We start from the raw sequence: 25,488 nt of genomic DNA, 5'->3' as shown, positions 1-25,488 counted from the left end.
ATAACTGTTTCTATACACACAGCCTTTTCAATTAAAAAAAAACTGCAGCCACAGGTTTTTGTTCCATCATTTTCAGTCAAGTGTGAACATCTTTAGAAAGCAATTTTTTTAATTTCCTGTAACTTGCATCCAAGTCACTATTATTAATTTCCTTTTAGGTTTATTGAAGGTCTTGTTGCATCACTCATGCAGAGCACATTTTTAACTGTAGTGTTTTGATACAGGTTTTGGATAAAGCTTAAAACCTCATGGAAATCAAACTAAACTTGATAAACCTTTTAAAATAAGAAAATAATTACTGACAGGGTTTTCCTTATTTTTTTATATATTTTTTTATTTGCTAGCAGAACCAATTAAGAGTCACTTCAGGTAAATAGTTGACATACTTGCTCACGGTCAAAAAATTAATTTTTTTTTATACTTTGTGGGTGGAAGGGCCTTGGGCTGCAAGTAAACAAAATTGCATTTTCAATTCCATATATAGCCCTTTGCCATGGTTATGGCTCATTTTGTTTTATGGCCATTTTAGGCCGATTTGGGGGTCTGAAAAACTGGTTTTTAGCTCATATTTACAACTCCACCCCACCAAAATGCAAAATTATTTCAAAAAACCTTGTATATCACTACAAAGTATCATCCTTGGCCTTCCTTCAGAGACAAAATTATTGCTTTAAATATCACCCTTGTGGTGTTTTTGCATCATGCATTACAGTATGTTTTTAGAATTTGCAAAATCGCCATTTTTACCCTATTTTTGGACCCCAAAATGTCAACTTGCCAGGGGTCTCAGAAAAGTTTCCTTTCGGCTGCGGTTAGGGCCAACATTGGTCTTTTCATGTCTGGTGAGAAAAACTTGGGCAATTGTATCCCGTTGTGACAGTACTGCCTCAAAATGTTTTTAAGGGTCTTTTCAAATAATAGTGACATACGTGTCCACGTTGAAAAAAGGGAACATTTTTCTTATACTTTGTGGATGGTAGGGACTTGGGGTCCAAATAAACAAAATTTACATTTCAAATCATTATATAATACGTTGCCATGGTAACAGTTCATTTGTGTTTAGGCCACTTTTGGCCGATTTGGGGGTCTGAAAACTGTTTTTTAAGTTAACATTTACAACTCCACCCCACCTAAAAACACAAATCTTTCATAAAACCTTTTACATCACTACAAAGTATCATCCTTGGATTTACCTGAGACAAAAAATTATTGCTATAAATTTCATCCTTGTGCTATTTTTAGATTGTGCATTAGAGTGTGTTTTTAGAACTTGCAAAATCAACATTTTTACCATACTTTTTGCCCTCAAAATTTAAATTTTTTCGGGGGGGGGGGTCTCAGACTATTTTCCTTTCGGTTTTGATTAGGGCCAAAATTGATATTTTTTGTGTAAGAAAAACTTGGGCAAGTGTATCCTGATGTAACAGTACTGTCTCAAAAATAGACTTTTTCCCAAAACAGAAAAATGCATTTTGAATTGTTTTTTCTTAAAATTGAATTTATAACATTAAAAAGTAATAATTCTATCAATCTTGCTTCTCTTTTTAAGCACTGTGTAGGCTTAGTGGATTACCCAACATTGATCAGGAATTATTGATGACATACATTTTAGAATTTGCCCGGCCCAGCCCCAATCATATTCCTTGAAATTGCATAAAACAATGTTTTGTGAATAGCACCTCTTTTTTTAAAATGTTCCCTTTCGGTTGTGATTGGGGCGATAATTTGTGTTCTGATGTCTTCTGGGAGAAACACTTGGGTTTATAGTATCCTGTTGTGACACTACCTGCCTCAAGTATAGTAATTTTTTCAAAATCAATGCATGCTTGTAAAAATCTGGCACTGTTTCCATGCCCTTTAAGTATTGAGTTCAAAGTTTTTATTTAAACATAATGGTATCCAACCAAGCCATAACCACTGCTTTGCCACTGAGAGTTCTTGATTTGGCTATTTTACCTATTGTACAGGTATGATTCCCATTGCAAGTAGAGTGCGATTAGCATTCTTTACAAGTTGTCTTTAATACAGGGCCTACTCTCCTTGGTCTCTGCCTGCTACCAAATGTAAAACTTTTCATAGAGATAGAGATCATAAACAATATAGTGTCTGTGCTGCAGATGGTTTGGAGCATCCAATCATGTCCAGCACACATGTGGGAAATTAAAAAGCCTCCGCATAAAAGTGTTGTTAAAAACAATGATACTAACGATTTGCAAGATGAGCGTAAGAGATCATTTAAAAGGAACATGTTGCCTGGGATCGGTCAAGTTGTCTTTGAAATGCGTTTGTAACCGTTTGTTATAAAATGCATATGGTTAGAAACATATTTTTGGGTGATACTTGTGTGGATCATTGTATTCTACTTTTAAAATATCTTTCTAATCATATGCATTTTGAAATAAACGGTTACAAACGCTTTTTAAACACCAACTCGACCGATCCAAGGCAACGTGTTCCTTTAATGAAACAACATTGATAGAAGTTGTAAATACTTGCACCTGCTCAAAATAAATAAGTAAGATGCAATTGCAGTGACAAAAGTTTATTCATCCTAGTTTGATTATTTTTTCCATTCACTATCTACTAATTCATATTTGTTATATATGTCTCTGAGAACGATGAACAAAAAACTTTGTCAAACATTACCTGCTGAATTGTTTATCACGTTAAAAATAAACCAACTCTGTTATTGTTTGCAACAGTACAATTGAAGAGAACCCCACCATGGGTGGGGAACTGCTAACAGAAGGCTAAAGCAGGTGAATGGCCATTTAGATACTTTGGAGACAGTATTTGTGCACTTTTAGAGCCTCTTTGTTCTGATTGGGATGAAAATGTTTAGTTTGGTAGCAGGCAGGGGACCAAGGAGACTGTTATAAGGCCATGTATAGACAAGAACAGTAAAGAATGCTCATCGCACTACTTCTCTTCTTGCAATGTGAATCATACCTGTACAACTAGGTAAAGTAGTCATGACAAAACAAGAACTCTCAGTGGCAAAGCATGGTTATGGCTTAAAAATAAAAACGTTGTACTTGTTACTTTAAAGAGCATGGAAACAGTGCCAGATTGTTTAATAATCATTCTCGTTTTTGTGTTTTATCAATTCAAACTAAGGGATATCTTCAAAATGCATTTTTCTTGTTTTGGGAAAAATTACCATGTTTGATGCAAAAGTGTCACAACACCAAAGTGTTTCGCCCCAGCAGACATGCAAACCATAATGATAGCACAACCAAAAGGGAAATATTCTGAGAACCAATACAAATTTAGACTGCACAAACTTTCTTGATTTGTAAAGGGAATTCAAAAGTGTGACTTCCAAAAAAGAGCCGCTGTTCACAAAACTTTGTTTTATGCAATGTCAAGAAATATGATTGGGGCGGGCCGAGGTGGGGCAAATTCTAAGATTTAGGTCATCAACAAGTCCTGATCAATGTTGGGTAATGCACTAAGACTACAGAGTGCTTATGAAGATCTGCCAGATTGATGGAAGTATTACTTCTTTCTGTTATAAATTCAAAATGAAGCAAATGTTTCAAAATGCATTTCTCCATGTTTTGGGGGAAAAGGGTCTATCTTTGAGACAGTACTGTTAAATCAGGATACAATTGCCCAAGGTTTTCTTACAAGAAATAAACAGACAAATTTTGGCCCTATTCAAAACCGAAAGGAAAATGTTCTCCTGAAAAGAAAAAAAAAATTGAGGGCAAAAATATGGTAAAAATGTTGATTTTGCAAGTTCTAAAAACACACTCTAATGCACGTTCTAAACATAGCACAAAGGTGAAATTTATAGCAATAATTTTTTGTCTCAAGTAAAGCCAAGGATGATAATCTGTAGTGATGGAAAAGGTTTTATGAAATATTTTTGTTTTTTTGGTGGGGTGGAGTTGTAAATATTAACTAAAAAACAGTTTTCAGACCCCCAAATCAGCCAAAAGTGGCCTAAACACAAATGAACTGTTACCATGGCAACGTATTATATAATGATTTGAAATGTAAATTTTGTTTATTTGGACCCCAGTCCCTACCATCCACAAAGTATAAGAAAAATGTTCCTTTTTTCAATGTGGACACGTATGTCACTATTATTTGAAAAGACCCTTAAAAACATTTTGAGGCAGTACTGTCACAACGGGATACAATTGCCCAAGTTATTTGAAAAGACCCTTAAAAAGCATTTTTTCACGTTTTGTGGAAAAAAATCTAGTTTTGAGGCAGTACTGTCACAACAAGATACAATTGCCCAAGTTTTTCTCACCAGATATGAAAAGACCAATGTTGGCCCTAACCACAGCCGAAAGGAAAGTTTTCTGAGACCCCTGACATTTTTGGGGTCCAAAAATAGGGTAAAAATGGCGATTTTGCAAGTTCTAAAAACATACTGTAATGCACGATGCAAAAATAGCACAAGGGTTTTGCATTTTGGTGGGGTGGAGTTGTTAATATGAGCTAAAAACCAGTTTTGCAGACCCCAACATCGGCCTAAAATGGCCAACAAACAAAATGAGCCGTAACCATGGCAACGGGCTATATATGGAATTGAAAATGCAATTTTGTTTACTTGCAGCCCAAGGCCCTTCCACCCACAAAGTATTAAAAAAAAATCATTTTTTGACCGTGAGCAAGTATGTCAACTATTTACCTGAACTGACTTCTTAACTTGTCATTTCACTAATTCATTAGCTTTTTCACTAGTCATTGTTTCAAATAAAATATGGATGCTTTGTAACACTGAACTAGCCCGTCCGACTACTCGGGAGGGAATTTTGACTTTTCTTTAGGTGTTTTAACTGGCATTTGGCCATCAGACCATTGCTAAGGGGAAGAACACTGACCATTCGGGGTTCAAATTTTACACTGGACCAGAGGCCCAAGTCCAGTGATTTTAGGGTCGGGCAAGTAAACTGACAAGTCCATCTGTCTTGTGTTTAAACAAGTGAATGGCAACACTTTGCCGTGTAATATCTTAACAAAAACAAATTGTGATGAAATGTTGACTTTGGGTCTGATAAACTACCAGGGTTCTGCCAAGGGTTTATTTATTGACAGAAAAATGTTTTCCACAGATCATAAAAATAGCCTCAAACCAAAGAAGCGTTCAAAATTTATGGCTTTGGATACCATGTTTTTTTTTACTGGTTTTTATATTCAAATTCCTTTAAAGACACTGAACACTATTGGTAATTGTCAAAGACTAGTCTTCACAGTTGGTGTATTTAACATATGCATAAAATTACAAACCTGTGAAAATTTGAGCTCAATCGGTCTTCGAAGTTGCGATATATTAATGAAAGAAAAAACACCCTTGTCGCACCATGGTCACACGAAGTTGTGTGCTTTCAGATGCTTGATTTCGAGACCTCAAATTCTAAACCTGAGGTCTCGAATTGAAAACTACGTCACTATCATTACTCCATTCTGCCAATCTGATTGGAGGATTAGCGCGTACTTGAAGATAATCACTATTACTCCCATCCGCACCGGCGATCAAAAAGACCTATTCGCCCATGGGGAATAGCAATTCCCATTCAACAGTTAGGATCATCCTTGTTCCCAATGTCTTTGAGCAGTACAGTGTGCCGCCGCGCCGCTGCTAAAACAAAGGAGCACCTGTGCAAAAGGTCGTGATCCGATTTGTGCATTGTTGCCGCTATGCGGCGCTATATGATTTTTGGTTGTCAGTAATTTGTGTGATTTTTCATAATGTTATACTTTTAAAATACGTCAAATGACAAGGATCTATATGTAAGTTATATAAAACAAATATTGAGTGGCTTTAATTTGTGGAATGGAAGGAATATTATTGCTCGGTAAAATTTGGACTCTTCCATTTCACTTGGCTTCGCCTCGTGAAATGAAACAGTCCAAATTTTACCTTGCGATAATATTCCTCCCATTCCACTCTGAGCCACTCAATATTTGTATACTATCAACCTCTCCCCATTACTTGCAGTGATTTTGGACTCAGCAACCCTAACCAGTAATGCACTTCTTTCACTCCATTGTCATTGAATATAGTTAAAGGCAGTGGACACTATTGGTAATCACTCACAATAATTATTAGCATAAAACCTTTCTTGGTGACCAGTAATGGGGAGAGGTTGATGGTATAAAACATTGTGAGAAATGGCGCCCTCTGAAGTGCTATAGTTTTCGAGAGAGAAGTAATTTTCCACGAATTTGATCTAAATGCACACAACTTCGTGTGACAAGGGTATTTTTTCTTTCATTATTATCTCGGAAGTTCGATGACCGATTGAGCTCAAATTTTCACAGGTTTGCCATTTTATGCATATGTTGAGATACAACAAGTGAGAAGACTGGTCTTTGACAATTACCAATAGTGTCCACTGCCTTTAAGTCAACTGGACTTACTATTTATTCCTGACGACAGTTTCACGTCCTATCCTGGTTGCATCATCAAGCCGACTGATCTTGTGGCAGATCCCTCGACGTCTGCACGATTCAGTGACCCCAACACGGGTCACCAACCTTTTGTTGCTACAAGATCAGTCGGCCTGTTGATGCATCCAGGACAAGACCTGAACAGTTTCGTCACAAATAATAGTACTTCCGGTTGACTTGACAATATATTATATTGTACACATAATGAATGTTTATGAGTGCAATGGTGCAAATATGTTCACGAGTTGAAAGATGGAATGTTCTATTCAACGAGGCGGAGCCGAGTTGAATGGAACATTCTAGCTTTCAACGAATTGCACGAATGAAAAACATTCATTATTTGTTTTATATAACATCCAAGATACAACTATCAAAACAAACAAAGCGTAGGCCTACAATTTTAATTGTAGAAGCCCTTACTCGTCACAATACAACGATTTAGCTTGAATAGGGGCTTTTGCAACTTTTGAAATTCGACCTTAAGCCACTCAAGTGTCCTTAAATCCACCAAACAACATCGTAGCGCAACACAAGATGTGTCAAAATGTGCAGAAATTAACGGTGAATAGAAATGAATAATTATTCTTTGGCATACTAATTCAGGTTCCGATAAATCTGACTATTTGTAAGTGTTTAGATACTTTATTGGCGCAGTTTATGTTCCGTCTACAGGTTTTGCTATGCAAAGTTGCTGGACGAAATTGTTCCCTGGTGGGCACAAAATCTGTTTCAGGGGATGAAATTGTTTTTCTGAAATATATTTCTTTTTGGGTTGACTTATTTAATACTTTTATAGAAAAGACTTGTTGTTTTGGACTATAAGGCTATTATAATTAAACAACATTGTAAAAACTTCATATGAAGTTAAGTTAGAGAGGATGTCTTGTCATGTTCAAAGCAGACTTGTGGATGTATTAGGAATTATGATTTCTCATCCAGTTACTGAATGCACGCACCCTCCCTCCCTATCGTTATAAAGGGTGAGGTATCAAATGCGACAACTGGGTGGTGAGCTGAGAGTTCATAATTCTATACATCCTCAAACCTGCCTTGATCATGATGTCAATATTTTACTGCATGCTTTAATGGAGCCTCGATCTAGTAGCCCGTAGCCGTTGTAGCCACAAACAGGAATACCCTTTGAACACTTTTAACCATTCCCTACCTATACTAAAAGAAAACGTACATTTTTACTGCAAGCTTTTATTAAACATGCAACTTTCTTCTAATTGCAAAAATAACAGAGGAAATGGCCGATTACACTTAACTTTTGTACAGTGTTTTTCAGTTTTCTATGGCACTGTTAGAAAAGACAAAAGTGGAAATCTGCTGATCAGCTGAAAAGTTGCATGCCCGTTTAATGGAGCCTCGTTGTTGTAGCCTATGTAGGCCCTTTAATCAGTCTCAATTCAACGATGGGAAACTTACAAATAATTTTCAATTGCTGTAGATTTACTTTTCTAACCATCGCTGGTCAATTGCAGATTGGTGTTTAGTGTTTGTATTTTGGTGGCATTTGCTTGAAAATTTAAACACATTTATTATAGTTATATACGTTAAAGGCAGTGGACACTATTGGTAATTACTCAAAATAATTATTAGCATTAAACCTCACATGGTAAAGACTAAGAGTAATGGGGAGAGGTTGGCAGTATAAAACATTGTGAGAAACGGCTCCCTATGAAGTGGAGTAGTTTTCGAGATAGAAGTAATTTTCGACGAATTTGATTTTGAGACCTCAAGACTAGAACTTGAGGTCTCAAAATCCACCATCTACACGCACACAACTTCGTGTGACTAGGGTGTTTTCTTCTTTCATTATTATCTCACAACTTTGATGACCGATTGAGCTCAAATTTTCACAGGTTAGTTATTTTATGCATATGTTGAGATACACCAACTGTGAAGGCTAGAGTCTTTGGCAATTACCAATAGTGTCCACTGCCTTTAATTTCTTAACTTTATTTACTGCACCTAATGAGCACAAAAGAGTAAAATTCTGCACCAAAATAACATGCTGGTAAATCCTTATTCAATGCTTATGCTCTGCAAGGTAAAGAATTCATTTCTAAGAATAAACGTTGTGACTTAACTTAGTACAGAGCAAATCAGAACAAACAAGCTGATCTTAAGACTTTTCCCCATTTAACAGCAAATTACATATCGCCTTCTTTTTTAAGAATCTTCATCATCAATCAAACAATAACTGAACATTGTACAGTCTGTAACTAACATCCATTCTATTAGCACTCAGATTAATCTGGTATTGTAGGTCCAATGAATACCAGGCCTGGAAGTACACGCAGCCCACAGAGGTCATGACCTCCGTTGCCCCTGGTCTTGGCCTTGGTGCCCCTTCAAAAGTTTCCCACTGACCTTAAACATGTTTCAATGGAAGTGCCCTTTGCAAAATGAAAATTGCCCTATCCTTTCTAAGATGAAATTCCAGGCTTGAACAGTTTACCATTAGTGCAGTCTCATCAGCCAGAATCAAATTCATTTTGCTGTTTGTAATTCAGGCTATTTCACAGCCACCGTGTAATGAAATAAAATAATCAGCTCATACCAGTCATGTTAAGAGTTTGTGTCATTCTGCCTGCTTATTTTCGTCTCTGCTATTCATTCTGACTCTACATCATGCCTTAGGTCTTTTTTTGGTGATTCCTCTTCCACACTTCCCTCATCCTGACCCGACTCCAACTCCAAGCCCAGCCCTCCTCAGTCACAACTAGTCCATAGACTTAGACAGAAAAAACACTAAAATTCTAATTAAACAAGAAGCTGTGGGAGCCTCAACATGGTTAAAGTTCAAGAGAGCATCCCAGCGCAACATTTATGGACACCCTGGAGCGGGACTCAGGAATTTCAGAGAGTTTTCATTCTCAACTACAGATGGTTCAGCAACGGTTGTAGTTTTCAGCCAAATGTCGTTTTCAGCACAACGCAGATTCATCCCAAGTACTGTGGTAGAAATTTGAGGGGTGACCGTCCTCAAAGCTGACGTATTCGCAGATGACGCCAAATGTCATTATTACCTGTTACCATCGCAGAACAATCCTTCGTTTCTTATTTGACTCCAAATATCTACTTTTTCTTGATTTGTTTTTGATAGACGGTTGATGATGCTCGTCAAGTCTCGCAAATACAGAGAGCAATCCGGCAGGGTAATGATTGAAGGACGCCGTCTGATCAGTGATGCTATAAACTCGGGGGTCCAAGCCCACACACTGTTCTTCAGTCAACTCCAGAGTTTGGAGGGTATCCCTTTGCACAAGACAAGGGCTGTTCTCGTCAAAGTCCCCTACAGAGAGATCACCATGTGGTCGGATGTTGTAACACCACAGGGCGTTATAGGTGAGAATGATTTGATGGCTTGCATAGTGGAGGTGCATGTGTACAATGAGAAAGGGTTGTGGTAACACTCTTTATGAGTGTATATTATTCTAAGGATAACTAGAGGTTTACAAACTTTTTAAACAGTTTGCTCAGTTTTTAATCTTGAAAAAAGCTCGACTCGAATATGACTCCCAACACGTCGATATGACAAAATCTTTCTGAAATTTTTGAGCTCCTTTTGAAATGTCGTTTCTGCAACAAAACCTTGACTTGACACCCCCCCCCCCAAAAAAAAAAATAAACATAACAAGTTTCTCATAATAAGCACCAGGATTTGAGGTTTGAAAATTTTCTTGTGAGAAATATGAGTAGGCACTCACCGTGAATCACTGAACCTCAGATAATCTGCATTGTGCCATGTTCGACTCAAGGAACATTTTAATTCCCATTGATCCAAACACATGTGACAAGCTTTTTTGTGAAAGAACATATATTTGTTACTCTCACATTGATACAGCGCATTGAAGATTGTCGTATACTTGATCTTTTGTGAAGTGGTTTTTCAATGGCCTTTTTTTGTTGTCAATTGTTTGTAATAAATTATTCACACCTTTCTTATTTATTTGTTTATTTATTTATTTCTTCTTTACCCTGGGGAGACCTCTCAGTGGAACACTGTTTTTAAGAGGTGCCAAGCAGCTACATACAAACATTGAATTGTTTATATTTTTTATTAACTAAATGATTAAAGGCAGTGGACACTATTGGTAATTACTCAATATAATTATCATCATAAAACCTTTCTTGATTACAAGTAATGGGGAGAGGTTGATAGTTTAAAACATTGTGTGAAACAGCTCCCTCTGAAGTGACGTAGTTTTCGAGAAAGAAGTAATATTCCACGAATTTGATTTCGAGACCTCAAGTTTAGAACTTGAGGTCTCGAAATCAACCATCTAAACGCACACAACTTCATACGAAAATGGTGTTTTTTTTCTATTATTATTATCTCGCAACTTCGACGACCGATTGAGCTGAAATTTTCACAGGTTTGTTATTTTATGCATATGTTGAGATACACCAACTGTGAAGATTAATCTTTGACAATTACCAATAGTGTCCACTGTCTTTAAGAGCATTATTAAAAATAGAAAAACAGCCAGATTTAAGTAAAGGCCGTGGACATACAACAACAACACAGAACCATTACCACAAGCAAATATACAATAAAGACAACTTAAAAATCTTGGCCAGCCAGGTAAAGCACCACATGCCCCATCTATTAAAATTTCCAATTTGTGTAATTTGTGTCTTTCCTCTTCCAACAAGGTGTATTTAAGAAGCCAACTCATGAGAACACACTCCATTCACAGTCATCGGTGCTGCCTCTGACGCTGATCTGTGATAACATCAGGGAACCAGGTAACCTTGGGACCATCCTTCGTTCAGCTGTGGCCGCACAGTGCCAGAGGATTCTCCTCACAAAAGGTTTGTCGTCGTGTGCGCCGTATTTTTCACTGCATGAGGGCGCTCTCATACATATTTGTATCATGTCCGGGGTATATCATTCATTCATAACCAAAATAGACTCAAACACATTACCACTACATATCCACAACGGACAACATGACCTTTAAAGGAGCCGTTTTAATCCACCTCTAAAGAAACTTAAAACTACGGCACTACAAAAGTTACAGACTGAGAGCGCCTATTCTGTTGTAATTCGGCTGTAAAAGCAGCTCTATGAAATTGAGCCCAAACTTTTAAAAGCAGGATGCCAGAAAAGTCCCTTTCACAATACCCTTTAATCTATATAAGCTCTCATTCACACTACACTTTTCAGGACTAAAAATTATTATAATTAACAAACCCAAAACTGTTTTACCACCACAATAAAGCCATGGTTCATTACTTCCTGCGAATGCGAACGCAGATGCGAAGCTTTACAAATTTGCAACAAATAATTTGCCATGGTTGAGCTGTGCTCAACTCTTGCGAATTATTTGCATTGGAAACAGAGTTGTGACATCAATATTCGCTTCACATTCGCAGGAAGTATGAACCGAGCTGAACTCATTTCAGAGATTATTCCCAAGGTGTTTAACGTCAATCCTCTCTCTATAATTTCCCAAGTATAAAGTTTAACTTTTTTATTCTCTACCCTTACTAAAATTACCAATTCATTCCAATTGGAAATCCTATTGGAATGAATTGGTTTGAGTTGGAATGAGTTGGAATGAGTTGGAATTGTGAATTTCCAAATGGAATAAAATACCTAACTAACTCAGTCCAATTTAAATCCAATAGGAATAAGTTGGTTGGAGTTGGAACCGAGTTGGTTTCTATTGGAATACTAAATTTCCAATCGGAATAAAATATCTGACCAACTCAGTCCAATTGGAAGTTTAGTTGGTTTGGATTTCAATTGGAATAAAATCTTTGACCAACTCAGTCCAATTGGAAATTCAGTTGGTTTTTATTTCCAATTGGAATTAAATTGTTGACCAACTCAGTCCAATTGGAAATTCAGTTGGTTTTTATTTCCAATTGGAATTAAATCGTTGACCAACTCAGTCCAATTGGAAATTCAGTTGGTTTTTATTTCCAATTGGAATTAAATCGTTGACCAACTCAGTCCAATTGGAAATTCAGTTGGTTTTTATTTCCAATTGGAATGCAATCGTTGACCAACTCTGTCCAATTGGAAATTCAGTAGGTTTTTATTTTCAATTGGAATAAAATCTTTGACCAACTCAGTCCAACTGGAAATTCTATTGGATCAACCTTCTAAAGTTTATAAACTTTGAGTTTCTTCTATATTTTCTCTCTAATAGGATGTGTTGACCTTTGGGAGCCAAAGGTTCTTCGATCAGGGGCAGGTGCTCATTTCCACATGCCAATCATCGCGAATATTCCATGGAAGGAAATGGCCAACTATCTGGATGAAGACGTCACAGTGCATGTTGCAGATAACAACACCTCAACAAGCATCGATCAATCGGGGACGAGTCCCTCAAAAAGAAAGCGGAACCATGGTGGACCATTCCAAAGGAAACTGATGGAGGAAAGCCAAGAGGAATATACAGACTTACCTGTTTTTGAATCTGAAGTCTACCACGATGTTAACTGGCGAACCAAATCAGCATTGGTTATCGGTGGTGAAACTGAAGGGTTAAGCTATCAAGCCCTGGAGATCTGTGATAAAACATCAGGCTGTAAAGTCCACATACCCATGGCAGAGGCGGTGGACAGTTTAAATGCAGCAGTCTCTGCTAGTGTCATACTGTTTGAGGCACTACGGCAGAATTTAATTCACAATTGAGAACTTCTTAATAGCTGTATGTTTAACCACTATAGTGGTTAAACATACAGCACTAGAGCTACTTGAAAGGAATACATTCATTCTGTTGTGTTTCAGCTCTAGTGCTGTATGTTTAACCACTATAGTGGTTAAACATACAGCACTAGAGCTACTTGAAAGGAATACATTCATTCTGTTGTGTTTCAGCTGTGTTTTTCCTGGCTCAGCCATTCTAAAGACCTCTTTTGTTGATAAACAAACCGCCTTGGTTGGGATGGTCGGCCGAATGTTAGTAAAACACTTAATCGTAAAAATTCAACATTTTCTGCTAGCTTTCAATTGAAGGAACACGTTGCCTTGGATCGGTCGAGTTGGTCTTTGAATAGCGTTTGTAACCGTTTTTTATAAAATGCATATGGGTAGAAAGATGTTGTAAAAGTAGAATACAATGATCCACACAAACATGCCTCGAAATTGCGTGGTTTTCCTTTTACCTTGTCGACTAACATGTCGGCCATTTATGGGGGTCAAAATTTTTACTCCCATAAATGGCCGACCATGTTAGTTCGCACATGTTAGTTTTGACCAACTCGTCCGATCCAAGGCAACGTGTTCCTTTAAATAACTCTCATAATTAGTTGTTTTGATTTTAACAAAACACAATTTTCGAATAATTTGGTAACATTGTCACAAACAGTAGCGATCTTTTTTTGATTTGCATTGATGGCAATTTCCATAGTTGGCAAAAACTTTGGCAGTGACGTTGCAAAAGAAAGGTCTTTAGCGAGGTGATACAGGTGTTAGTTTAAAATGCACAGAAACCAAACTCAAGCTATGAGAAGGTGCTATAGACCTTTATCACGCTGTCACCATCTTGGTCATGTTCCCTGTTTCCAATAACAGTAATGAATGCTAACATTCATTGTGCAAAAATTGCACCAGACTATTATATCTTCCAGCCTCAGTTTGGTTACAATGAGTTGGAATGGAGTAAAATCAAGATGACCTCGTCGTGATAAAGGTCTATATTTTACATGTTTGCATTTAAATGTTCAGTTTGTATTACTTGCAGACATGATACTCTTCCTACTTAAGTCTAATTTAGGATTATTTTTTCCTTTGAAAAATGTGATTAAATAGCCTGGAAAGTCTGTTAAGCTTACACCATGTGTAAATGTAAGTCAGCCCTTGTACTGGATAAAATGTTCCTACTTTTTTCCAATGCCCAAATATCATGCCTGTACCTGCCTTTGACTGGGCGCCCCTGAACAAAATAGGGAGACTGCCAACATCAGCTGTCGATTTCACAAAACTTTTCCTATAATCTTAGGTCTTAGGACAAGTTAAGTTCCGTATCCATAGCGTTAGGATGCATTGAACCCATCCTAAGTTCTCAAGATAGGATTAATCCTAGCGATTCGTGAAATCGGCTGAAGGGCTAATAGTTATGTTTGGTAGAGCACCAGCATATTAATCCAGAGGTTGCAGGTTCAAGTCCTGCTCTAGTAAATTTTCGGTGATCCCCGTAGCGTTCTATTTTCCCTCGGCTTCGCCTCGGGGAAATAGAACGCTCTGGGGATCACCTCGGGAGTCATAGTTTTAACCATAGCACTCGAAGCAGTCAATTTTTGTATAATATAAGAACTAGAGGGCGCACTGCGCGATGCTGCTTGCACAAAAGACCTTTTCGCAAATACTGGGGCGCGCGCGTAAAGCTTGGAATTAGGTGCATTGTGGTCTAGCTGGTAGCAAAATTTGATTCATATCTATCCCACAATGCACCTCATTCTACAGTCTGCGCTTGCGCATTGGTATTTGCGATAAGGTCTAACGCGACGGGACCGCAAGATGAAAAGCGCGCCATTCTGTACGCGCGTTGAATATGAAATACATGTTTGAGGTTTTTTTATTGAACGCTCACGCGATGCTGTTTGTTTAACTTACATTGTTATCATATCAATGGGAGAAAATAAAGATGGCTGCACCATGACAAAGGCCTATTTGTTTACAAAACGCAATGACATAATTTTTTAATTTCATGAAAATATACAACATAATCTTCAATCTCCTACAATGATGGGACAAATCGTAGCCTTTCTGGTTGATATTTTAGATAATCTATAATTTTAGTAGAAAATCTTACCTTATAAGACTAAACACAAAATAGGCTATGCCTAACTAAAATGGTTGATAAAAACACTTAAAACACCCTGAAAGTTCTTTGCGTTTGTTGTCTGCCATACTTCACTACATCAATTACAAGATCACATGAATTTTACATGACAACATACAAAAAACTGTGGAAGGTTGAAGTGGACGTGCGCCTTATAGGCAAATTTCCAGAAATTACGATTTTATTGTAATTTGCACGTTGGTTAAAAAAAACAAAAAACATCAGAAGCCTTATTGATAAAAAATACGCTCATTTATTATTCATAATATGTTATAATATAATTAACTATGAAAAAACAGTATTTTAGTGTTGTATAACTTAGTTTTGTAAATTGATGGCTTCACCACAGGTTAGGCCGGGTGTATGAGATAAGGGTTCAGCTAATTAGCCTGGTAGAAACCCAACAACTGATGGGGTAAATAGGTATAACTGGCAGTTTTGGCCTTCTAGTTTCCCTGCCGCATGGACTCGAGTGCTTAGAAGAAAAGAAGGCATATAGACCATGGGATGATCGCTAGAATTGCTCAAAACTGTAGTCCCCACTTTTGGACCACGCATATTTTGTATGTAGGTATGAATAAAATACAGAAAATCCATTACAGTCGTTTGACCAGTTCCGGATCATTGACCAGTTCCGGATCACTCAAACTTTGAAGCAGCCACGTAATTAAATTACTTGTCACATTACCGATTTCTGTTATTGAATATGCAGAACCACATCCAATAAACCAACCAACCCAAAATAAGGTGCCAAACATCATCGAAAAAATATGTTATGGCAATTTTTCTAAAGTTTGTCGGCAAAAATGATCGTTAGAAAAAAGAAAAAAACATTGTTGAAAAACGCTGTTAAACTGCTCACCTTTCAAATTGCAGCGCTAGGACGATTAACATTTATTTCAAACGGTAAAAAGGTGTAAAAAATACTTCAAGCTAAATTAGAGCAGTCATCCTTTTTTTTTGACGAGATAAAATTACCGAAATCGTTTGTTGTGATGCATTGTTCCTGTGACCAGTTCCGGAGCTGATCAAGCATTTCAGGTCTTCCAGTCGGTTTTGGACAAAGACACACTTACGAAGTATGAGAAGAGGATGTCCATTGTTAATGAGGATAACGGAGGGGAGATGGCTGGTACTGTTTCACCACGCTTCGAGACGTATAAACAGCTCAAAATGAAAGCAGTACCAGCAAAAACATATTCAGTACCGCATGCCCCCGCACAGGAGAGCCAAGTACTCTGTGGGCTGGATATGCTTGCTGCTGCAGTTGAACAAATAGGAAGCACACCAAACAACCCATCTGACTCCACACAGCCTACATCCTCAGCATCCATGATATCCTCCACTTTGCAAGATGCCCTCACATTCCCACAAGCTGGACCATCTTGCTCATCTCGACCAAACACTCTTGTTTCTTCATTGCCTGACAATTTAGCTTCATCTAAATGTCTAAGGCAAATGGCCTTGCACAAGCTAAAGAAGATAAGACATAAAGCAGAGATGGAGAAAAATGCCAAGAAAAGATATCTAAGGAAATTGAGTCGTTCTGCAAAAGTCAACCCGACAAGCACAGGGACATTTTGCACAGTGTGCAACATTTCTTATGAACACAATGTCCGTATGGGGGATAATCTGTTGTGGATACAGTGTGATGGGTGCCTTAAATGGATGCATCAAACGTGTGTTCCTTCAACCCTTGCTTATGACCCAGATGTACTGTTGGAACATAGTGTCACTAAGTTTGTTTGTCATGAATGTGTGGTTTGAATTAAAGGCAGTGGACACTATTGGTAATTATTCAAAACAGTTAGCATAAAACCTTTCTTGGTTACGAGTAATGGGAGGAGGTTGTTAGTATAAAACATTGTGGGAAACAGCTCCCTCTGAAGTGACGTACATTGAAGTTTTCGAGAAAGAAGTACTTTTCCACTAATTTGATTTCAAGACCTCAGATTTAGAATTTTATGCATGTTGAGATACACCAACTGTGAAGACTAGTCTTTGAAAATTACCAATAGTGTCTAGTGTCTTTAACAAGATATTTGTTTGCATTGGCATAACTTTTGGGGGCAGTTGCGTCCCACAAAATGGTTTATCCAAATTTTGTATAATTGATTTGATCCCACCTGGTCCTGTCAAAATAAACAAGTTACTAATCTCACGTTTTATCTGCCTTTATTTAAAGGCAGTGGACACTATTGGTAATTACTCGAAATTATTAGCATAAAACCTTACTATGTAACGAGTAATGGGTAGAGGTTGATAGTATAAAACATTGTGAGAAACGGCTCCCTCTAAAGTTACGTAGTTTTTGAGAAAGAAGTTATTTTCAACGAATTTTGATTTCGAGACCTCAGAATGATGATAAGGGTGTTTTTTCTTTCATTATTATGACAATTACCAATAGTGTCTAGTGTCTTTTAGGACACATGTTTGCTTGCTTAGACAGTACATGGCAGCACAACAAATAAGCACTATAAAGTTTACACAATTTTTCTTTTCAGCTTGGCAGCAGCAGCAATATCAACACGAATGGTGTGCAGATACAGACTTCTAAATTCTGACATTAAAGGCTATCATGCATACCAAATTAAGCCACCAGTAACAACTCCTGCAACATTTCTACCGGTTGACCTGGAATACACCAACATCAATGACCAAGATGCAACTCTTGTGTGGATCCCTTCTTTGGATTGATTTTCAGATGATGTACATAATTTGATTACAGATGTCAAAAAGCATTTAAAGTTACAGGATGTTGCAGGTTTGCCAATAGGGCATGCACCAAGGGGCCTTGGTTCTGCATTTAGAGCAATTATTCAATCTGGGGGTAAAATATATGCACAAACTACTGGAGACCCAGTTCAGAGTTTTGCTCCTTGGCCATCCGTGTTTGATAAAGGTGGGGGCGTGATTAAACCATGTACATATATTGTTGTCGGAGATAGACCAGGCCTAGGTGATATTCTAGTGACCGCCTTGAGAGCTATGCCAGAAGGAAAATGTATGAAATTAATGTCTGAAGATGGAGCAGTGCTCTGGGATGAAAGGTGAAACACTTACACAAAGTCCATGATCTTGCTTTTTTTAAAGATTACGTTAAAGGCACTGTACACGTTTGGTAACTACATGTAAAACTACATAAAAACTTACATGGTAACAAGTGATGGAGAGCTGTTGATAGTATAAAATATTGTGAAAATACTGGTTTTTGACAACTACCAGTCGTGTTCAGTGCCTTTAAAGAGGGGATCAAAGGTCCCAAGGGTCAACAAACTCAGTTTTATGATGTACTCTCTTTCAATAGAAATGATAGATAGCATCCTTTATGAAAGTGGGGAATATTTAGTTGCTCTAACCTAAGTAACCCTCATGTTGAAATAGGCAATGTACTCTTAATTGCCCAGAGCAGAGTTGCCAAGAGCAGATTTTGAAAAATTACAGAGACCTACATAGTACAAAAATAGGGTTGTACATGTACCTTAAAAGAGGGAATTTGGTTTGGGTCAAAAGGTCAATTCAATGTATTTGGGAAAGAAGAATAGATTTCATTTGTACACATCATTAGTGAATTATAAATCATTAGTGGAGATAGAAACGTTTACACAATTCAGCCTAGAGGGGATCAAACAACTGGGAATTCGCATTTTCCAAAATTCATTTCCAAAATTCAATTCCACCTTGGAGCACTGCTTGGTTAAGCCCAGTTTATATCTCACACTACATGTTAAGCAATATTTGATAAAGCAATAATTCAATATGTGATTTTTTTCAAATGTGACAGAGAAATGTATTTTTACATGATTTTTATGTTTTAATTACCACCACCCCATTCATTTTTTTGGATTCATGGATTGAGCTCAATGATGTATGTTAAACTACATGTAGATTACTGTACAAAAGAAACTTGTCAAGTATCAGTAAAATATTGAACTGTGTTAACAAAAAAAGAATGTGCTTTATGTGCTAATAAGTTTATGTACGTGCAAGACTGTTGGTATGTCTCTCGTGATAATATGCCTTTAAGCCAAGTTGACCAAAAAATGATTTCTTGTTCTAAACTGCATCCTTTACCATTGCTGCTCAGCAGGTTATTTATTCTTTCATTTTTTTTTCTTCTTCATAATATTCAATGATATACATTACAATGTATCAATTTAAAATTTATGTGAAAATGGGTGCCCTCTGATTTCATCAGAATACCTGCAGTAACAGTTTTTTAGTTGACTTGGCTATAAGTAATGCAAAATAATCTCACAAGTAAACAAAATTTGTTTTGAATTGAAAAAACTTTGGGCCAATGGGGCGGGGCCATTGCCATTTGCAGGGCAAATACAAAACAGAAGAGTTTTTATATAGCGTTGTTTTGCAAAAGAAAATAGTTCGACATTCTTTCAACACAGTTGAGTTTGTCTTCTCCCAAAAATAGCTAGTTTTGATCACCTGATTTAAAAGACCAGTCTTTCCTCCTCCATATATATGCTACATGAGGGAAAAACAACCAAAAACTGTTAACTTGCCCTACTTTTCCTTAATTTATTCCAGTAACCACCCTACCCCTCCATCAATAATAGTATTGTCACCTTCCCTTAGCCCCCGCCCACTCAAATCACCAAACAAAAAAAAGAGAGTAAATAAATAAATTGATTAATGAGTTCAAATTTTGTTTTTTAACTGAAATTATTTTGTTTAAAATAAATCAATAAAAACAATAAAGATGGGGGCAAATAAAAAACAGGGGAGTTTTTATATAATATGGCATAAATGTTTTGCTCAAGAAGTTTAACTTTAATAAAGTTTGACATTTCAACACAGTGGAGTTTTTTGCAACAGTTTTGTGATCACCTGATTTAAAAGACGTCTTCCCTCCTTCATGCTACACGAGGCAAAAACCAATTTAAAATAAAAACTGTTTACTTGCCCCATTGCCAGTATCCCTTATTCTATTCCATAACCCTCCATCCCTCCATTAATAATAGTGCAACCTTTCCTCCCCCCCCCCCTTCATTTTCACCAAACAAAAAAATAAAATAAATAGAAGAGTAAATAAATAGAACAGTAAATAAATAAAAATAAAAATTTTTTATTTTACTTTTGTTTGCTAAATAATTAATAGAAACAAGCCAGTTAAAATAACTATAAATAACAATATAACGATAGAGGGAGGTCCACACGTCCATGTCAACACACTTTTCTGAAGTTTGTGTCCTTGTGGAACAGTTTTATGAATGGGAGTATTTATTTTGGTTACAATAGAGGGCGTTCTACTGATTCGGAATAAATTCAACCGGTCCGGAACTGGTCAAACGGGTGACAGTACTATTCTCGAAGCCACTTCAAAAGTATTATTCTCTTTTTGCTAATGGATACTTGGTGAGTTTTATGAAATGTTCAGGTAAACTGATCGACTTCGTTTGTTTAAAATATTAAAGAGAAGGCAAAAAAAAACCCATGAGTTCAAAAAGTGATCCGGAACTGGTCAAACGACTGTACTTGCTGTTGCTTGGCGAAAATCCTGCACCGAATCCCGAAAAGAAACAATTACGGCGACAAATAGTTATCTACAAATCCACGGAAGCCTGCGATGTGGGTGACGTCATTCAAAGCATTATCGTGTTTCGTTCCTACACTGTACCATTATAATATACAGAGTATTTCTTCAAACCCCTGAATAAAAGGATGCCGATTCACAGGCTCGTTCGACAAAACTACAAGTTATCACACAAGCGCGAGTGGAATACGAACAAATAGTGCGTCTGCGTCCCACATCTAACTCGGCCGCGCGCGTGATAATAAAAATGTAACACACGCACGTCGTAGCAACGAAAAACAAATGGCATTGTACTTGATTTTCAATCAATAAAAATCATGGGTTTTTGTTGTTGGCCTTTGCATGTTAATCGGACAGAAAAGGGGAAAATTTACATCGTTCACATTAAACACTTGGAAAAGGTTCTTGCACTGCCGTGAACGATTGGTAAATAGTCCCAGTGTATACAGACGTTATCAAAAAATACTGTTTTTGACCTAAATGACCCAAAAATTGGTCTGTTCACCAACTGTGCAGTTTAAGAGCTTAGCAACAACCAAATTCGGATTCAGTTCCATTGAAAACCCTTGTGCGTCAAATTTCATGCAGTCCGGAGATGGGGACCACGAAACCCCAAAAATAGGCCCCTTTTCAATACCCATCCCATGGTCTAATAGAAAGGGGTCCCGTATTGACGTTTCAAAACAAGTGCGTGAATTTATGTGACGCAAAACGTATGCAGACAAATTGGGGTCGTTTGCATACGACGACCTCCGTTGTGCTTAGATGGCGTTCTACGGCCTCTCAGGTGGGCTATGACATCGGTCAAATAAAAATAAAGCTCAAAGTTATTCTTGGTTCTGTTCTATCTCAAGTCTTCAGTGCGTGAATATAGGGTACACGAGGATAAGTGGATAAATCCTGAAAACTGGCCATTCAAAAGCGATCGGGGAGTTACTTTCTGGGGTAATCTATACTATTAAAAGCGTAAGCCGCGCCATCTTGGATTGAAAGTTAGAAGGTCCAGTGGCATGGCATCCTTGTGGAATCCAACACGGTTGTGTCGTTACAGACGTCGGGTTGCAAGTCTACAAAACCCTGAACCGAACTCCCTCTTACGAGTTGTCTGATTGGCTGGAGTTACGGGCGATATCTCCTTACATGTGTGGTTGTCTGGTTTTGATATGGGCCACCTGTTGGTCTAAGGGGGGTGGGGGGGTAGCTGTAGGCTGCACACAGAGCCACCTCTTTAGGTTTGAAGTGGGTGGCAACCTCGGACTCCCATTAACATTCCAGAGTGACTCATTGATGTTTCGCAGAGGGGTAAATGGCATTGTGTATATACCATTTTGTACAGGGGGGTTTAATTTTGCGCGTTAAATAAAAAACATTAGGCTTTAATACATGCATCTGTTACATATGTGTTTATTACAATTAAGTCACTCACTCATGTAGGCCTACCCAACTTTCCAGCATTTTTTAAACGCATCAAACAGCAACCCATTGTTGTGAAACTTTATTTGTTCCATTTAACTCTGCACCATTAGTGGTACAGTCCATATGTCATCCCCCACACAAAACGTGTACACGCAAAAGTTGAAACATTTTCAAAAAGAAAGTAAATACATTACTGATTCTTTTCATATACATTGTATAGGTTTTGCCAGTTAAACCTACAAAAGAGTACATGAAATCACCGTTTAAGAATAGTATGCTTTCATAGTTACGAACTTTGTGAAACATCAACGGCTGTTTTGAAGCTGTAAACGAACATTCCATTCAAAGTTCTGAGGCAACAAAATTGTTAGAACGCAGTCTTGTCAGGACTCAGGATGTAGATTTTTGCCAAATCCTTTTAAGCAATCGGCCGTCGGGTTTTGTTATCGAAAGAGCCCTCATGTGCAGCTGAATCGGGTACTTTTTACGAATGTCTCCATACGAAATTAACCAAACTGGCCTACAAACCCTTAAAACAACAAGGCAAATGTTTTCTGAAAGTGAATTAAGTGAGAGGATGTAGGGGTAGCTGGCATACAAACCCTCAAAGTAACTACGCAAATGTTTTCTGAAAGTGAATTAAGTGAGAGAATGTAAGAGTAGTTATTAAAGACCAATACAATTACCGTTTCTATTATTTTAATTTGTATAGGGTTCCACGAGATAATTATGATAACATAGTGTGGCGAAAACTGCCTTGCGTTTTAGAATTAATTATAGAGTTGTGGAGACAATTTAATTCTATCTCTTTTATTTATAATGTCTTGCTAATTCACCATTAGTGTAAGTTTAACTTCAGCTAAATAAGTTTTCACACATTTTGGTTGTGCGTATGGGACTGTGCGTTCGCGCGCGCTTATACGCGCGCGCTAACAAACTGCTAGCGCGCACGCTACCAAAGGTGTTTACATATTTTGTTTTCTTAACGCTTATAAATTAACCAATCAGTTCTCTGGCTTAGGCAAGCTGCGTGCAGCGCGTACTTCTGCTAGGCTTTAAAAGGGGACGAAAACCAGAGCTCGGGGCTCAGTCGCTTCCAGACTAGAGATCGCCACTCAAGACCTCAAGACCTCAAGAACTCAAGACCATTCAAGACCTCAAGAACTCAAGACCATTCAAGAACACACACACGCAAACGATGCTACTCACTTTATTGGCGAATCTCATTAGATAATTACTACAACACGAGCAGCCACGCTACCATGTACTGCTGCGTGCGAATGAACCAGCGGACTGATTGATTGCAAAATACCTTAAGTTAATACCGTTTAAATCAAGCGAGGGCGCTATGTACATTTTGTGATTGAACATGATTGAATAAAATACACACTGTGTAGTTCCTTGCGGTTAATGTCAACCCTCTGTTTGAAACAGTTGATTTATTTCAATGTGCCTCATCAGTAGAGTTTAAGGACAATCCTCCAATATTATGTTTCATCCTTCCCCTGTGGCTTCTTCAGATTCCAGAGTGGCGGCTTGGTTAAATTCATAAGAACCATACCCCACCCCGGATTCGTTACAATATATTATACAATTGGATGTTTTATCAGGGGACTTCGTCACGCGGGGCGCGCGCCCCGGCGGATGTTGACCAGAAAGTTTACATGAGAATTAATTGATATGACAATAAACTAAAAATTAATGAGGCCGACGCTCTGCTACTCCCAAAAGCGGTGGTAAAAACAGTAGATTATAGATGTTGCACAGCATGTTCCGAAAACTTGCTATATTTGGTGCTCAGACAACTTTGTATGCGTCGTAAATCACGATGAATGGGGCCTTAAATTCTAAAATCGTGTACACGTGATTGGAAACAAAGCAAAAATCATTCAACAGTTATAGCAACCAATCATTAAATATGCTCGGCAGTTCGTCGATCTACATGTAGTAGGCTGGTGCGATGCGGCAGAAAAACAACAGTGAGTACCGAGCAGAAAATGTAATTTTTTGACGATGTTTTTTAATTTCACTCAACAAAAAGGAAATGCAAGCATTATGAATGTATATTGAGTGTGTGTGGAAAGTGTTGGTAGTGTAGTCCTAAAGAAACTTGAGTTATTGCTGGCTAACGGTCGTAAAACTTTCACCTATCAACGTGATTTGAAAAACGTATAGCGTTAAGGAGGCCTAAAATAGTAGACCACTATAGGCTCACGGGAGAGCCTTATAGTTTCTAGAGTTTCGTCGACTAACCCAAAACGAGGTGGGCGCAGCCACTGCAAGTAGTGGCGGACGTGCGCAATAGCTTCATTTTGGGTTAGAATTATGACACCATGCATAAATATAGGGTGCGTTCGTTTAGCTCCCCTGGGTCGACCCCGGTGTGTGGCAGGTTCTTTCCCGTGGTATTATTATCTGCACACGTTCGTCCTGGGGGGAACAATGCCACACGACGGGGTCGACCCAGGGAAGCTAAACGAACGCACCCATTCAGAGAGGCGTATAACACCCTCACCCACATCATTTCCACAAGATTAAGAGAACGTTTCGTTTGTTGATAAACAAACCGCCCTGGTTTGGTCTTGGTTGGCATGGACGGCCGAATGTTACAAAAATTACAATTTTTGTAAACTTTGAAAATTTTTACAAACAGTAATAGAGATCTGTGTTTGATTTGCATTTATGCCTTTCCATAGTTTTTTTCACAGACATAAAGAAGGTTCTTTATGTCTGTGTTTTTTTCCCAACCTCGGCAAATTGAAATAGCGCCCTCATTGTCGTTTCTGTCGCAGTAATTTAGTTCCAATATGGCGGCGCCCATGCGAAACAGCATGCGCTTTCTGGTGACAATTTCCACGTTCAATAAACCATGTTTTCTAACTCAAACTGCGGTTTCCAAGTCGACAGCTAGACATGTAGCAACCACGACGCTTAATCTGGCGAAGGAGGTTTGTCAAAGACAGACGAATTGTGAAAAAACGAACGAGTCAACCAAGAAGAAAAAGTCCGAAACGGAGCCGCCGTCACTGACGACGGCGTCAGGAGGCGGCCGTGACGGCTGGGTGTTCGGACCGCTGTCCGGGGAGCTGTCAGTGTCAGGAAGGTCGGACCTTAGACGACGGTCGGATGATAATCAGCGATAGCAGCGACTCTCTGATTTGGATTCCGAAGATGAAGAAAAGGAAGTTTTGGGAAACAAGATCACTTATGAATTTTGAAAAGGCAAAAGCAGATGACAAACGAATCGGGTGAGTTCCTTATCCTATTTCTAATCAAGCAGCCAAGGCTAGCTGGATTCAT

General features: G+C 38.0%; 2 protein-coding genes across 2 annotated transcripts in view; both read left to right on the top strand.

The window, feature by feature from the left end:
* The window catches only part of LOC139938493 (rRNA methyltransferase 3, mitochondrial-like), a 47,929-nt gene extending 32,887 nt beyond the window's left edge, over positions 1–15,042 (top strand). Inside the window, exons 2-4 of the mRNA XM_071934055.1 lie at positions 9,524–9,765; positions 11,077–11,235; positions 12,582–15,042. Of these exons, the coding sequence (XP_071790156.1) occupies positions 9,524–9,765; positions 11,077–11,235; positions 12,582–13,069 (889 nt within the window). The 3' untranslated portion in view covers positions 13,070–15,042. The remainder of the gene's footprint in view (positions 1–9,523; positions 9,766–11,076; positions 11,236–12,581) is intronic.
* A 9,963-nt stretch (positions 15,043–25,005) lies between these two features.
* The window catches only part of LOC139938648 (rRNA methyltransferase 3, mitochondrial-like), a 36,029-nt gene continuing 35,546 nt past the window's right edge, over positions 25,006–25,488 (top strand). The window contains exon 1 of the mRNA XM_071934255.1: positions 25,006–25,436. Within this exon, the coding sequence (XP_071790356.1) occupies positions 25,315–25,436 (122 nt within the window). The 5' untranslated portion in view covers positions 25,006–25,314. The remainder of the gene's footprint in view (positions 25,437–25,488) is intronic.

Source organism: Asterias amurensis, chromosome 6 (genome assembly GCF_032118995.1).
Source record: "Asterias amurensis chromosome 6, ASM3211899v1".
Taxonomy (NCBI): Eukaryota; Metazoa; Echinodermata; class Asteroidea; order Forcipulatida; family Asteriidae; genus Asterias; species Asterias amurensis.
This window is presented reverse-complemented; position numbering and strand designations above follow the sequence as displayed.